Source organism: Protopterus annectens, chromosome 2.part1, assembly GCF_019279795.1.
Source record: "Protopterus annectens isolate FY-2018-M chromosome 2.part1, PAN1.0, whole genome shotgun sequence".
NCBI classification, from domain to species: Eukaryota; Metazoa; Chordata; order Ceratodontiformes; family Protopteridae; genus Protopterus; species Protopterus annectens.
In genome coordinates, this window is record NC_056729.1 from 1,457,903,077 (window position 1) to 1,457,919,398 (window position 16,322).

At 43.6% G+C, this 16,322-nt stretch overlaps 1 protein-coding gene across 1 annotated transcript in view; it reads left to right on the forward strand.

The window, feature by feature from the left end:
• SMIM14 (small integral membrane protein 14) overlaps positions 1-16,322 on the forward strand; it is a 734,614-nt gene that overhangs the window by 224,858 nt on the left and 493,434 nt on the right. The window contains exon 2 of the mRNA XM_044062934.1: positions 13,629-13,743. Coding sequence (XP_043918869.1) covers positions 13,669-13,743 — 75 coding nt within the window. The 5' untranslated portion in view covers positions 13,629-13,668. The remainder of the gene's footprint in view (positions 1-13,628; positions 13,744-16,322) is intronic.

A 16,322-nucleotide genomic window follows, 5' to 3' on the forward strand; every position in this document is an offset into this window, starting at 1 on the left:
ATGTCAGATTCGAAGGTTTGAAACTTAGATCTTCTGATATAGACCCTCATGCAGCTGCTAGCTAAAGCCCCCCTTGATTTGAAGTCACCAGCCGCCAGTGATAAGTCAATAGAAGGAAAGGCTTTAGTTCCCTATCAGTAGAACAGAGAATGATGAACCAGTCAGAGTGATCCCGTGAGCAGCATATGTCTAACAAGTAAAAGAAGAAGGAGGACCCAGAGATTGGCCTCTGAAATGTGTCAGGTGAGATCTACTAATGCAGACATAGAAGGAAGTATGGGCTGCACCAGGGGAGGGGGCAGCAAGAAAATGTGCAATTAGATAAAGGGGTTGTAATCCTCATCTTAGGTTTAAATGTGGAGTAGGGACTATGAAGTGAGCAGGTTTCTGTTAAAAATGATCATGTGTGGTGAGACCATGCAGGATGTATGAGATAAAAAAAAAAAAACATCTGGGGCCATAACCAAGGATGGCTCGAGAAGTTCAAAGGCCCTGATCCCATATTGGGAACCTTTGATGGGAATGTTGTGAGATGGTCATCGTATGTTTTAAAATACCAGCCACATTATGGACTCAAATCTCATAAAACTGTAAAAACAGCAGAGACTGACATAAGTGTGGCCAAAGTGTCCAGGCCCTCAAGTGAACATCCCAGGGTAAAAGTGAAACCACTACTGAATGTGGGGTTGGCAAGGGCAGATCATGCAAAAGGAAAGTTGGTTTGCTTTAATGGTGATAACTAAGGGCAGTTGGTGACTTCTGATGAACTCAGAAAGATTGGGTGCATGGACGAAATCTGATGCCTGTAAGGGATAAATCCTAGTGGGAAAAAAAGGAATTAGAAACAGCCTTACGTTTGTGGAACCCAAATATAAAAACTTCCCCTCCAAGCTGGAGGGAAGGTTAGAGAGGCAGATCTGCAGAGCCAGGAACTAAAGTGAGGGAGTAATGGCTCACTCTGGTCACCTCTGCCATTTTACATATTGATCTTTTTTGTATTTTTTCAAATGTAACCGCCGGATATCCAAGTTGTTCATTGCCTCTTCTGTTTGACACTTTCTCTCACTGGATAGCTAAGCACTAAAGTTTGGAGAGATTGCGCCCCAGTTCATTTTCAGGGATTGGTTTGGGTTCCTCAAGGTACACCTCTGACTAGACTGACATTTTTTCCTACATCATCAGAAAGGTTTACAGATCCTGTACAAGTGGTTTTACTTTACTTTTTCTAAAGGCATGCAATACAAATATCTTTTTGAAGTCCATTACTTGGGGAGAAAGCGCACTTTTCATGGCTGGTCAGTAAAAGGCTTTTTTCACCTTGGTAATTCCAGTGGTACACTGTTGATGTTCTTCGTGTTTCACTGTTGCAGTCATTACATTTGGGTAATCTGCTGGCAGGTTGCCCTCAGTCAGCCTGAATAACAAAGTCTTGGGTCCTGCGTCGGTTGCTGTATCCTCTTCCATGATGTCAGGTCATCAGGAGTATAAAACATGCAGTCGACGCCATTTTATTCAGTTTTTCTTGCCGCGCGGTGCCCGAAGCAGAAGCAGTTCGCAAGTGCTGGTCGTCTGACTCCCGAAATTTTCGCATTCGAGTTGCAGAACTGAAGTCTTCAACTAAAGCTAAGTACCCTGTTGGGGAAACCTTTTCTTGCTCCTTACCAATGTCAGTAAAAGTTAATAATTGCATTACTTGGGGGAAGCAAATACCTCATAAGGATTTTCATTTGTACTGTATTCCTTGCCTAGGCCCAGATCATAACGTGCCTTGCTGTCAGTTTTGTGCTAGATTTAACCAACGCACTATTAAGTGTCGGTATATTTTTGCTTCTAAATATTTTGGATCCAGATTTAATTACCCTGAAATGTCGTCGGTTAGCAATCTGACTACCGGAGTTCACAAAAAACGCAAAGAAAAAGACAGAGACAGACTGTCGAGGTCCAAAACTGACGACAAAACTTCTTCTAAGCCAGTCGCTGGTTCACCGGAACTCAGTGAGGTGCTTTCTCAGCCCCTGATACCCGCTACTTTTGAATTGCAGGCCTCTACCGAGACCCATGCGGAGTCTGGTATGCCGCAGATTCTCAGAGTATTGAACCTGCGGATGTCTCTCCCTTGGATGGGTCCAGAGCCGCTGAGCAGGCACTGGCTTCTTAGGGTGTTTTCAGGCCCCCCCCCCCGCTAAGAGGCCTAGGCAAGGCACTTATTATGAATCAATCTTCAGATCAGGTTTCCATTTCTTCTGATCAGGAATTTTCTATTCCACCGTATGAGGATTCTGATGCAGAAGAATCCATCCCATCTGCATCTCCTCCTGAGGATTATTCTTTTGGAGAAACCTTGCATACTTTAAGGGAACATTTTCACTGGGAGAGTCAGGATTTCTCTGAATCAAAAAAGGAATTTCCTTCTTCTTCCTCAGCATAGGCCTTTGGCAATATCTCCTGTATTAGACATTGTTGATGATGTGTTTTCGGAATCAAGCATGGCTCCTGATTCCCTACCTCCGGCTCCTAGTAAGCCAGACAGATATTACAGGGTTCCTGACTCCCACAAATTTCTATTTAAAAATCCTGCTGCTTATCCTGAGACTATTTCACAAGGTCTCAAAGGTGTAAAGGCCTCTATAGCCAAAAATCCTACCCCCTCTGATAGAGATTCCATGGCGCTGGATAGATGGGGAAAGAAGGTTTATACGTCTGCAACCTTGGCAATTAGGGCCTTAAACTGCCAGTTTCATATGCTTAAATATCAACAGCATGTTATGGGCTTATTGAAACAGAAAATGATGTTGATTTCTGATTGTGTGGAAAATAAAGAATTACAGGAATTATCGCATTCAGCAGAACAGGTTGGAAAGCATACTTTGCAATGTGTTTTTGATTGTTTGGAGGTCTCTTACAGGGCCCCAGTTACTGGATCTGTGATTAGAAGGCATGCCTGGCTCAAGGAGCAAAATCTGCCAGATCATGTTAAAGCTAAATTGTTGGATGCACCCTTGCAGCATGATAACTCTGTTTGGTAATAAGGCAGAAGAGATTTTAAAGAAAATGGAAGACAAAGCTAAATCTATGCAAACTGTAAAAGATTTCTTACAAGTGCAGCCACCCAGGTTCAGTAGGCACTGGCCTACTAAAAATTGGTCCTTTCCTGTGTCCAACAAGAGCCTCTCAAGGCAAATCCAGGCACACAAAAGGCTCTAGATACCAATCAGAGGGTTCTTACAGGTCAAAGCAATGGGGTGCTTCCACCTCCAAATCTGGAGGAAACAAAGCACAACCCTACAGTAAGCAGTCTCAATGACTTCCCTCTACCTTCACCAAGCACTTATCTTTTGGCAGCCCCCTTGGGGGGAAAATTAGCACTTCATGCTCAGAATTGGCAGTTAATTATCCAGGACAAATGGGTATTAAATATAGTATCTCAGGGGTACAGATTTCATTTCCATACTTTGCCAATTCCAAATGGTTGGCCAGATCTGCCACAAAATCAATGGGCAGAGCCTCAGAAACAAGTTACGTCCCTCATGGATATGGGGGGTATTCAACCAGTACCAGAAAAGGAAAAAGGACAAGGTTTTTATTCAAGACTTTTCCTGGTACCCAGAAAAGACAATGCCTGACGTCCAGTACTGGACTTATCAATTTTGAACACGTTCCTGGACATTCCAAAATTCAAAATGCTGACTTTACAACAGCTACTGCCTATGCTGGGCAGGAACGCTTGGTTAGTGACTCTAGACTTAAAAAAGGCATACCTGCATATCCCAATAAGGGAATTGTGCAGAAGATACCTCCACTTCAAGGCAGGTTTTTTGCATTACCAATTCTCTGCACTGCCCTTTGGCTTATCTACTATGCCCAGGGTCTTTACAAAGTGCCTGGCACCAGTAATTGCATTCTGCAGACAAAGAAGCATTCAAATGTATCCTTATCTGGACGACTGTCTCATTCAAGCAGAGGACAAGGACACTCTTCTTCAACATCTGGCATTTGTAAAAAGGCTTCTAACATGCCTAGGGTACACAATAAACGAAAAGAAATCCCAACTGGTACCCTCTCAAATAATTACATTCCTTGGTGTAAGCTTGAATACAACTGCTCATATGTCCTACCTTACGCCAGACAAACAAAAGGCAACTGACAACATACTTCAGACAAATGGCAACAAAAAACCAGTTATCTGCAAGACAAATTCTGCAGGCTTTGGGGTTCATGGCATCCTGCATTCTACTAATTCCATATGTGAGACTGCATATGAGGAAACTTCAGTAGTACCTAAAAAGTTTATGGAGTCAACATTGTCACAGTCTGGAAACAATGATTCCTGTCATTCCCTGCCTACGACAGGAGTTTCTGTGGTGGGCACAGACATGTCACCAAAACAAGGGACTGTCATTCACTCTACCCCCTGCCATCCAAACCCTCACTACAGACGCATCAGACTATGCTTGGGGGGCCCACCTGGCAGGAAGATTCATTCAGGGCAAATGGAGCCCAAAACAAATACATCTGCATATCAACCAGAAAGAGATGCTAGCTGTTCAGAATGTTCTGACAGCCTTCAAGGACTTACTTCATCCAGGACAACTACTGATAAAGACGGACAACACCACGGTTACGTGGTACATAAACAAGCAGGGAGGTGCACATTCCTACACCTTTGCAGACTAGCCATGGCATTGTGGAACACAGCTTTGACTTACCAAATACATCTTCAAGCTCAATTCCTGCCAGGAAAACAAAATACTCTGTCAGACGACCTAAGCAGAAACCTTATGGACCCACACAAGTGGAAACTGGATCCACAAATCTTCAGCATGTTAACACAGAAATGGAGGAGCCCAGACATAGATCTATTTGCCCCCCCAAAAAATTATCAACTGGACAAATTCTGCACAAAGACTTATCACAGACAAGCATGGAAAGTGTATGCCCTATCCTTTATTTGGAAAATCCTATCAGTCTATGCCTTTCCCCCTCTGCCTCTTCTCTCCAAGGTCTTACTAAAGGTCAGACAGGAAAAAACAAAAATGATCCTAATTGCTCCAGACTGGCCTCGCCAGCACTGGTACCCAATCCTAAGGAATATGTCTCAACTCCCTCCTTGGTACCTACCTCAAATACCTCATCTACTATCTCAGCAGAACAATCAAATTCTGCACACTCATCTCCAAACTCTGAATCTTGCAGCATGGCTGATAATTTAATTATTCAAACAACACCTCTCAGTAAATCTGTGATGGATGTCATTTTGGAAGCCAGAAGGCCTAGTACTAGAAAGCCTTATGCTGATAAATGGAAGAGATTCTGTGCTTGTAACGAAGCACAAGGAATGGACACAGCAAAGCCAAATATCCCTCTGATTTTACAATACTTGACTGACATGCTTGACAAGGGCCTATCTTTTTCTTCAATAAAAATCCATGCCTCTGCCATCTCGGCTCATTACAACACAGAGCTTCCCCTTTTCTCATCCTCTGCTTAAACAGTATCTTAGAGGGGCCAAAAATTTAAGGCCTCCCAGAAGATCACCAACTCCTGCATGGGACCTCAATTTTGTGCTGGAAAAACTCACCCTGCCTCCTTTTGAACCAGAAGCTAATGGGAAAATAAAATTTTTATCTTGGAAAACAGCTTTCCTCTTGGCAATCACTTCAGCAAGAAGGGTTTCAGAACTACAGGCTCTCATGGCTGTGGAGCCTTTTATTACATTTTACCCAGACAGGGTGTCCCTCAGGACCAATCCTTCCTTTATGCCTAAGGTGATATCCAGTGTGGCTCTTAACCAAGCAATTCACCTGCCAATATTTTACCCAAATCCGCAGAACAAGGGGGAGCAGATTCTGCATTCATTGGACGTACACAGACATCTAAGAATCTACTTAAACAGGACCAAATCTCTAAGAAAGTCTGAGCAACTACTGGTGGCATTTGCTGCAGCATCGGAGGGGAAGGCTATATCAAAGCAGACTATTTCTAAGTGGATAAGCCACTGCATTTGTTTCTGCTACTTGCACCATGGTATACCTGTGCCCAAGGGGATCAGGACACATTCCACCAGGGCTGCCTCTACCTTAGCAGCCTTTCTCAGAGGAGTTCCAACCAAAGACATTCTAGAAGCTTCTACTTGGAGCTCTGTTCATACCTTCACAAAGCATTACCATTTGCCTCTTGTCTCCAAATCCAGGGCAGGCTTTGCCACTGCAGTTCTGCAGGGCCTTATAGCTGCCTCTGATGCTATTTAGTTCCATCCTCCCATCCATGGCTTTGGGATTCTACCCAAATGTAATGACTGCAATAGTGAAACATGAAGAACATAGTACAGTTGTGTACACTTACCATAAATGTAGATGTTCGAGTATTTTCACTGTTGCAGTCTGGGTACCCACCCGCCATCCCCCTTTTCTATAACTTCTCTTTCCTTCACTATATTCTAAAGCCTTTGTGGTGTATTTGCTTTTAGATGAAGGTAAAGTTTATTTTGCTAAAAGTGCATTTACATATATTGCTGTTTATATATATATATATATATATATATATATATATATATATATATATATATATATATATATATATATATATATATATATATATTTTTTTTTTTTTTGCTCCCCATTTGGGGGTCACCTGACATCTGGGGCAAGAAAAACTGAATAAAAGGGCATCAGCTACATGCTTTATACCCCTGATGACCTGACGTCATGGAAGAGGAGACAGCAACCACCACAGGACCCAAGACTTTGTTATTCAGGCCGACTGAGGGCAATCTGCCAGCAGATTACCCAAATGTAATGACTGCAACACTGAATACACTCGAACATCTACATTTATGGTAAGTGTACACAACTGTACTTTTGTGTTTCTACATGAATGTAAAATATAGTTTAGTTTGGCAGTTTAGTGCAGAGGATTAAGGTTGTGAGCTACTAATGAGCTTCATTTTCTATCACTGGTGTGAATCTCATAGCCTTTGCTTACCTGCCTGCCTGTGTGACTGGCTTGCCAGTCATCTTACCTGAAAATGTTCCTGGTCACTCCTGAAAAGAAGCATTTGGGCCACATAGGATTATCTGGTTAATTAATTGATGAAATAAAATTAAAATAAAATTGAAGTAGTTTTTTGTTTGAAATTGAGTATTTTGTGTGTCCGTGTAACACTGTGTGATAATGTAACTGGTAAATGACACAATGTAGATTCTTGTAGACTGACATAATTAGATCATTTGGAGAGCTTGAAACCTGCTGGTTAAGATCGTATGGTATTACAAGAGAAAAGTAGGATGAATAGGTCAAATAATGTAGATGGGTTTTCTGTTTTCACGAAACTCACATTGATAGCAGGTCTTTTTCTTTGCTTGAATTTGGCTTGTTGAAGGAGGTCTATGTTAACATGATCTTGTATTTCAGATATTTTTTTGTCTTTGTGTTTATCACTCATTGCCCATACCTTAGAGTGTACTGCATAAACTCCTTACTAAAGATTCAGTTTCAAAGGTTATTACTATGCTGTTGATCCAGTAGATAATTTGTAGCCTAGCCAAAGATCCCAAATCTTCAGTACCAAACTACATAAGTAAATAATATCTAGTTTAATCTCCTTTCAGTGAGGTCTTGAGGGTGGCCATACCTAGATGAATTTATGGTTATCCATCCATTTGTCCAGGTTGTGCTTCAAGAGAGTCAGAGCGCAACTTTGCTTTACTTTTATGGGAAAGTATGCTTTGTTAAGAAATGATTTTCTGAAATCTAACTCAGAACTAGTTCCTATTTTTGCCACAGTGGAAGTTTAGTTCCCTTGAGCATGGGAACTGATGAATCCCTAAGTTGGCTGCGTGTGCCTGACCTCTGGAAAAAAGTCCTTGTGACAAATTTGCTGGAAAATTTTATATGAAGTGGGGAGGGATTGTTATAATTTGGGTTTACAGTGAGATTTGCTTCATCTCTACATTTTCCTTTTACTCTGATGTCCTTCAAGTATGCATCTGCAGTCATCACATATGGGTTGTCCTGCCTCAGGCAGCCCTTCGGTCGGCCGGATTCCAAAGTCTGGGTCTGGCCTCGGCTGATGTCGCAGTTTCCCCGACGTCAGAGCGTCTGGGGTATAAAAGCATCAGCCGACGCCATTTTCCTTAGTCTTTCTTGCCGCGTGCTGTCCGAAGCAGAAGCAGTTCGCAAGTGCCGGTCGGCCAGCTCCTGTGATTCAGGTACCGAAGACTTTGAAAAAGCTAAGTACCCCGTTGGGGACTCTTTCTTGCCTCAGCCGATGTCAGATAAAGTTAATAATTGTTTAACTTGTGGGAAACAAATACCTCATAAGGATTTCCACTCTTACTGCCTCCCCTGCCTAGGCCCAGACCACGACGTCTCAGCCTGTTCAGCCTGTGCTTCCTTCAACCGACGAACTCTTAGACGTCGGTCGGAGTTTGCAGAGGAATTCTTTGGGGCTAGTTTTGCTTACAAGATGCCGTCGGAGACTCCGACTTCGCATTTAGTTAAGAAACGGAAGGACAAGGACCGACACACACGGGCCACGGTTTCGGCTGAAACCACAGTCAGGCCTACCGCGAGTGTCTCGGTTTCGGCTGAAACCGAGTCCTTGGTACTTCCGATTACTGAAACCGCGCAACCGACTACCTCAGCCCCGGAGGCCCCGGCCGAGTCGGTTATTGAATTACCTACTGAAACTGGTGTCCAGGAACCTTCCGACACCATTCCTTTAGACAAATCTACTCCTGCACGTGGTGCAGCCAGACCTCCTGCATCCATGTCCATTAAGGCTTTCTCTAGGGCTAAAGCTGCTAAACTTTCTAAAGCTTTGCCTCCCAAGGTTACCTCTCAGAGACCCTCTACTGGCTCTCAGATTCTTAGCTTAGCAGAGGATCTTATCTCCTTAATTAGAGGTTCTCAACCTCATCCGGACAGGGGCTCGAAACCACCTCCAGACAAAAGGCCCAGGGTTGAGCCCTCTGACCCCCACTCCTCAGATGAGTCCTCTGATGGCTCTACTCTGCAGACCACCCGGAGGAGGCTTATTCAGCCTACGAGGATTCTGATGCTGAAGAATCTATTCCGTCGGCCTCCCCACCTGAAGAGTTTTCCTTTGGAGAGACATTACACTCTATGAGAGAACATTTTCAATGGCAGGGTCAGAAATTCTCTGATTCTAGAAAGAGATTAAGGACCTTTTTACATTTACCTCAGCATAGGCCTTTAGCTATACCTCCTGTTTTGAATGTCATTGATGATGTGTACTCTGATGCTAGTACAACCCCTGACTCTCTCCCTCCGGCTCCTGCCAAACCTGATAGGTACTACAGGGTCCCGGACTCACATCTTCACCTGTACAAGGCCCACTCTGCTGATCCAGAAACTATTTCCCAGGGCCCAAAAGGGGTTGCAGCTGCCACTGCTAGAAATCCGCTACCCTCTGAAAGGGAGTCCAGAGCTTTAGAGAGATGGGGTAAAAAGGTGTATACTTCTGCAACTCTTTCCATGAGGGCATTAAATTGTCAATTTCATATGATACAGTACCAAGAGTATTTGTTAGATGAATTGCATAAGAAACTGTCTTCATCTGAACTCCTTGATCGCAAATCCCTTCAGGATCTGGTACATAACTCCCAGCAGGTTAGTAACCATTTCTTGCAGTGTGGTTATGATGCATTGGAAGCTTCATGTAGGTCAGCTATGACAGGTGCAGTCATACGTAGGCATGCCTGGCTGAAGGAACAATCTCTGCCAGACCATGTTAAAGCTAAGCTTTTGGATGCTCCTACGGAAAAGCAAAAATTATTTGGTTCCACGGCTCAAGAGGTCTTAAAGAAATTTGAAGAAAAGGCAAAATCTGTGCAAACAGTCAAAGATTTTCTGCAAGCCCAACCACCGAGATTCAGCAGAAATTGGCCTACTAAGAATTGGTCCTTTCCGGACTCAGACAGATCTCAGAGAGGCAGGAATAGGCGTGCCAGAGGTAGAGGGCAAGCTAGAGGCTCCTACAGAGGCCGTCAATGGCAGCCTCCCAACCAGAGAGGTAGTGCAGGAACTACAACTGCTACACCAGGACAGACTTAATGACTTTGTTTTGACTCCGCCGACCAGGGCTCAATTAGAAGCACCTTTGGGCGGAAAGCTTTCTTTATTTTCAAAAAATTGGCACAGCATTACGAGGGACACATGGACACTGCAAATAATAGACAAAGGATACAGGTTCCATTTCCACACATTGCCAAAAAGAAAAGGCATGCCAGACCTGCCACCAAATCAGAGGGCAGATGCTTTGAAACAAATTTCCAACTTAATACAAATGAAAGATATAGAAAAGGTTCCTCTTTCAGAACAAGGCCAAGGATTTTACTCCAGATTATTCCTTGTTCCAAGAAAAGAAAATCAATGGAGGCCTATTCTCGATTTGTCCGCACTGAATACTTACCTCATTGTGCCAAAATTCAAAATGCTGACTCTACAGCAACTCCTTCCCATGCTGGGCAAGGGGTCTTGGCTGGAGACTCTAGACCTCAAGGAGGCATACCTGCATGTCCCTATCAGACAAGGTTGCAGAAGACACCTCAGATTTCTTGCAGGGTCAAAGCATTATCAATTCTTAGCATTGCCCTTTGGCTTATCTACTGCGCCCAGAGTATTCACGAAATGCCTGGCATCAGTAATTGCACACTACAGACTTCAGGGGATTCAAATTTACCCATATCTGGACGACTGCCTTATACAAGCGGACAGCCAGCAAACTTTGTTAAAGGACTTGGATTATGCCATCCACCTACTGCAGGCCTTGGGATATACAGTCAACATCCACAAATCAAGACTTGTTCCATCCCAAAGAATAACTTTTCTGGGTGCGGATCTAGACACAACCACCCAAATGGCCTTTCTCACAGAAGAAAAACAAAAACAACTACCGGATTACTTCAAGAATCTGACAAGACAAACTCAGCTGACTGCAAGGAAAATCCTGCAGGCCCTGGGTTACATGGCATCTTGCATTCTTCTGATTCCACAAGCAAGGCTGCATATGAGAAAATTACAATGGTACCTAAGGAGTTTATGGACTCAGCACAGTCACAGTTTAGAAACTTTGATCCCACTCATTCCATGCCTCCAAAAGGAATTTCCGTGGTGGGCTCAAGCCTGCCAGTTGAACAGTGGGTTGCCCTTCAGCAAGCCAACAACCAACCAAACCATCACTACGGACGCTTCAGACCAAGGTTGGGGAGCACACATGGAGGGCAGATGTATCCAAGGGCTATGGTCACAAAGGGAGCTACGCATGCACATAAACCAAAAGGAAATGCTGGCAGTGATACATGCAATCGAGGCCTTCAAACTTTTTCTTCATCGAGGGCACCTACTCATAAGGACAGACAACACCACAGTTGTGTGGTACATAAACAAGCAAGGAGGCACCCATTCCTACCTTCTTTGCAGACTGGCAATGAATCTATGGGAACTTTCCTTGAAACTCAATATACAGCTGCAGTCCCAGTTTGTGCCAGGGAAAGACAATATACTGGCAGACAGCTTAAGCAGAAATATCATGGATGCACACGAATGGATGCTGCACCCAGACATCTTCTTACTCATAACACAATCATGGGGAAGGCTGGAAATAGATCTGTTCGCCTCCCCCCACAACCATCAACTGAAGAAATTCTGCTCAAGGACATACCACCCACAAGCATGGAAAGTGGACGCTCTCTCCTTCAGCTGGAAAGCTCTAACAGTGTATGCTTTTCCACCTCTCCCATTAATGACCAAGGTCTTACTGAAGATCAGAACAGAGCAGCCCAGAGTGATATTGATAGCTCCAAACTGGCCAAGACAGCACTGGTACCCACTGTTAAAGAGCTTGTCACATTCGAAACCGTGGCCTCTCCCCCTATGGCCACTTCTACTGACACAACACAATTTCAAGACTCTGCATTCCAACCTGAAAACCTTGCAACTAACTGCCTGGAAAATACCTTGACTCCTCCTCAGGATAAGCTATCCCAGAGAGTGAAGGATATTATCATGGAAGCTCGCCAGCCTTCCACAAGGAAGGCATATTCAGCAAAATGGAAAAGATTTCACATTTGGAACACAACAAAGGGCCTAGATGCGACAGTGATGAACATGGCACATATACTGGAATATTTGGCAGAATTGTTCCACAACGGCCTGTCTTACTCTTCCATTAAGATACATGCTTCAGCAATTTCAGCAGAATATAATGTTGATCCACCTGTCTTCTCTCATCCTCTCCTGAGACAGTTTCTAAGAGGAATCAAAAACATCAATCCTCCAAGGAAGCCACCTCTACCTACTTGGGACCTTAACTTTGTGTTGGAAAAACTAACACTTTTTCCCTTTGAACCAGCAGCATCTGCAGATCTACAGTTTCTGTCTTGGAAAACTGCCTTCCTTCTGGCCATAACCTCAGCAAGAAGAGTATCTGAGTTACAAGCTTTAATGGCAGTACAGCCATTCCTTATTTTTCATCAGGACAGAGTTTCATTGAGAACCAATCCTACATTTATGCCAAAGGTGGTATCCAGGGTATCTTTGAACCAAGCTATTCACTTGCCTACCTTCTTCCCACATCCACAAAATAAAGGGGAGAAGCTTCTGCACACCCTGGACATGCACAGACAGTTGCGCTACTACTTGGACAGAACTAAAAGTTGCAGAAAGACTGACCAGCTGTTTGTAGCATATGCTGCTGGGGCACAAGGAAAAGCAATTTTCAAACAGACAATTTCAAAATGGATATGAAATTGCATTCGTTTTTGTTACTCCTTTCATGGAAAAACTGTGCCAGCTAACATTAGACCTCATTCCACGAGAGCCACAGCCACCTCCACAGCCTTCCTAAGAGGGGTGGCTACCAAGGACATTTTAGAAGCTGCTACATGGAGCTCCGTGCATACATTTGCCAAGCATTACAATTTACCTTTATATTCCAGATCTAGAGCAGGCTTTGCTACGGCAGTCCTGCAGGGTATTTTAGCTATACCATCCTTTACTTAGTACCACCACCCCCAGATTGGCTATGGTATTCTACCCATATGTGATGACTGCAGATGCATCCTTGAAGGACATAGTACAGTTTTGTACCTACCATAAATGTAGATGTCCGATAGGTATGCATCTGCAGTCAGGTTTACCCTCCCTCCTTCCCCTCTGTGGTATTTCTTGGGTGCTTACCCCTTTTATAGTGGTATTTCTTGGGTACTTACCCCTCTTATAGCTAGCTGGGGGGATCTATTATGGTGTATTTGTTTTTATAGTACTGTGCATGTTTGGATTTGTTTTTAAAATACATCTCTCCAAATTTTAGCCTTCCTTAGAGGGCACCTGGCATCTGGGGCAAGAAAAACTGAGGAAAATGGCGTTGGCTGATGCTTTTATACCCCAGACGCTCTGACGTCGGGGAAAGTGCGACATCAGCCGAGGCCAGACCCAGACTTTGGAATCCGGCCGACCGAAGGGCTGCCTGAGGCAGCACAACCCATATGTGATGACTGCAGATGCATACCTATCGGACATCTACATTTATGGTAGGTACAAAACTGTACTTTTTGTACAAGCAGTGTAGTTTGATATTTGTTGACATGATTCTTCGTGTCTTCCAGGTACAGTAATCTGACAAAGGAACTACCTATCTGAGCAGTCATGGCAGAAGGTGGCTTTGATCCCTGTGAGTGTATCTGCTCACATGCACATGCCATGAGAAGACTGATAAACCTGGTAAGTACTGCTGAGCATAAAAGCTATTAGGTGTGACACAGAAGGGAAATTGAAATCTTGCTTTTAAGGTTCAGTTGGTAGATAGTGCTAAGATTAACTAAGACACTTTCTAGCAGTCTTTCAGCCAAGATCACCAATGTTGTTAACATCTTTTGCTACTTTCAGTATATTTGGACAGTTCTACTCTCCATCCTTCAGTTGTACCCATTTCAGTTATGACTCTGCTGACAAGGACAAAGGTAAATGCACTGTGCATCTGTGTCTGTAACCTGTACATGTGGGTATGTATAGTATATACACATTTCAATGTATAATTGTACCATTTGGAAAGTAAACCATTCCAGCTAATTGTCATGTTGATAATTTGCCCCTGAGATCCCAGGAAGAAAATCATGGCAAAAAGTAGGAGGTGCAGCACCCAGCAGGATAAAATCACTCTCATCAAACTAAACAAACTACTCAGAGGACAAATAAAGTCTACCAAAGTCAAATTTGAGGTAAGTTTGGCCTCCCAGGCGAAGGACAACCACAAAGCATTCTTTAGCTATGTCTGCAACCTCAAAGGCAATACACAGTTGTGTGCATAAGTCATTGTAAATGGAGCCACCTATACTAAGCCAGAAGATATAGTAAACCTCCTGGCCAATAAATTCATCTCCATCTCTCCCCCCTCAACCTTCCCTCAGGAAGTATCATCAAATATAACTCCCACTTGTGTCACTAAGGAACAGGTCCTTAATGCTCTCTCTAAGACCAAGGACACTGCATTAGTGGGCCCAGACAATATCCCAGAATGCCTTCTAAATAGCATGAAACATGACCTATCAGGGCCTCTGGAATTACTTTTTAACTGTAACCTCCAAACAGGCATTGTGCCTCATGAATGGAGAAAGGCAACAGTCATCCCTCTGTACAAAGGTGGGCCATCTACAGACCCTGGAAACTACAGACCCATAAGTCTCACTAGTCTTATATGTAAAGCCATGGAAATAATTATCATGGAGATGATCAGTAGAGATGCAGTAAACCTCCAGACACTGGACCCAACCCAGTTTGGTTTCATCAAGGGCAAATCATGCCTACTCAACCTGGTGAACTTCTTTGAGAAAGTCACCAAAGCAATGGATGAGGGCAAAATCATTCACACTGCCTACCTTGACCTGGCCAAGGCATTTGGCAGAATACTCCACTCAAGCATTGGTGACAAACTCAATAGGTTAGATACAAACCCGTATGTCATCCAGTGGATAGCCAAGTGTCTCACAGACAGGACCCAGGAAGTTAGAATTGGGGCTTAGGGACACACATAGATAGTAATCTAGCCTTTGACCTTCATATGTCTATAGTGGTGAGGAAATCATTCTATGTTGCGCAACTTATAAACAAAGGTATGGCATCTAAGTCCAAGAAAGTCATGGTTCCACTGTATTTGACATTCATCAGACCTGTCATTGAGTACAATGCCCCCTTTGGTATGTACCTAACCAGGCATATCCAACAATTGGAACATCCACAGAGGTTCCTCACTAAAAGAATACAGGGCACAAATAACATTTCCTGTGCAGATCGCCTCAAGGCCCTATCACTGTATTCTGTCTCCTAGAGGTTTTTGAGGGGAGATCTATGCCTGGCAAACAGGGCATTGTCAGACCCCACTCTGATGGGCCTCCTGCATATCCACAAAACAAACAGCACCATAATTACCCATTCTAAAGACTTAAACCTTATCTGTGATATAAGTAGGACCTGCTGGAGAGATAGGTATGTTACCTAGAGACTACCCCGTCAGTGGAGCAGGCTCCCCATCCATGTGAATCAGGGTTCCTCTCTGACCCAATTCAAGTGCAGTTTGGACAATTGGATGGGAAACTGGAAATGCATCCCTGGTCTGGCACCTATGTCTCTAATGGACATGGGTAACCTATAATTGGTTCATCCCCCAGGCGCATGCTTACACTTATCAAGGGGTATCAGAACTTGTCAGAGATTTGAGATGCATGGCCAGGCTTAAAAAGGCCCTTATGATCATTAGCCTAGTAAACATCTCTGTACCTATAAGAGTTGACTTAGTGATCTGAGTATGCACGCAGATAGTAGCCTTAACTTCGACCACCTTATAGCCACAGTGGTGAGGAAATCCTTTTATGTTGTGCAACTTATAAGTAAAGGTATAGCATCTAAGTCCAAAGAGGTTATTATCCCACTGTACTCTGCCCTTGTCAGACCAGTCATAGAGTACAATGCTCCCTTTGGTATGTACCTGACCAGGCAGATGCAGCAACTAGAAAGACCTTGGAGGTTCCCTACAAAAAAAATGCAAGCGTAACAAACCTGCCTTCTACGGATCACCTTAAAGCCCTTTCCCTCTACTCTATCTCCTATGTATTGCTGAGGGGTGATCTATGCCTGGACTATAAGGCAGCCGCAAACCCCACACTTATGAATCTCCTGCATATTCGTAAATCAAACAGTTCCAAAAGTACAAGGTCTAGAGACATGCATTTTGTCTGTGACTTCTACAAAACATGCTGTAAAGACAAATATGTGTCCTAGAAACTGTTCCTCCTGTGAAACAGGCT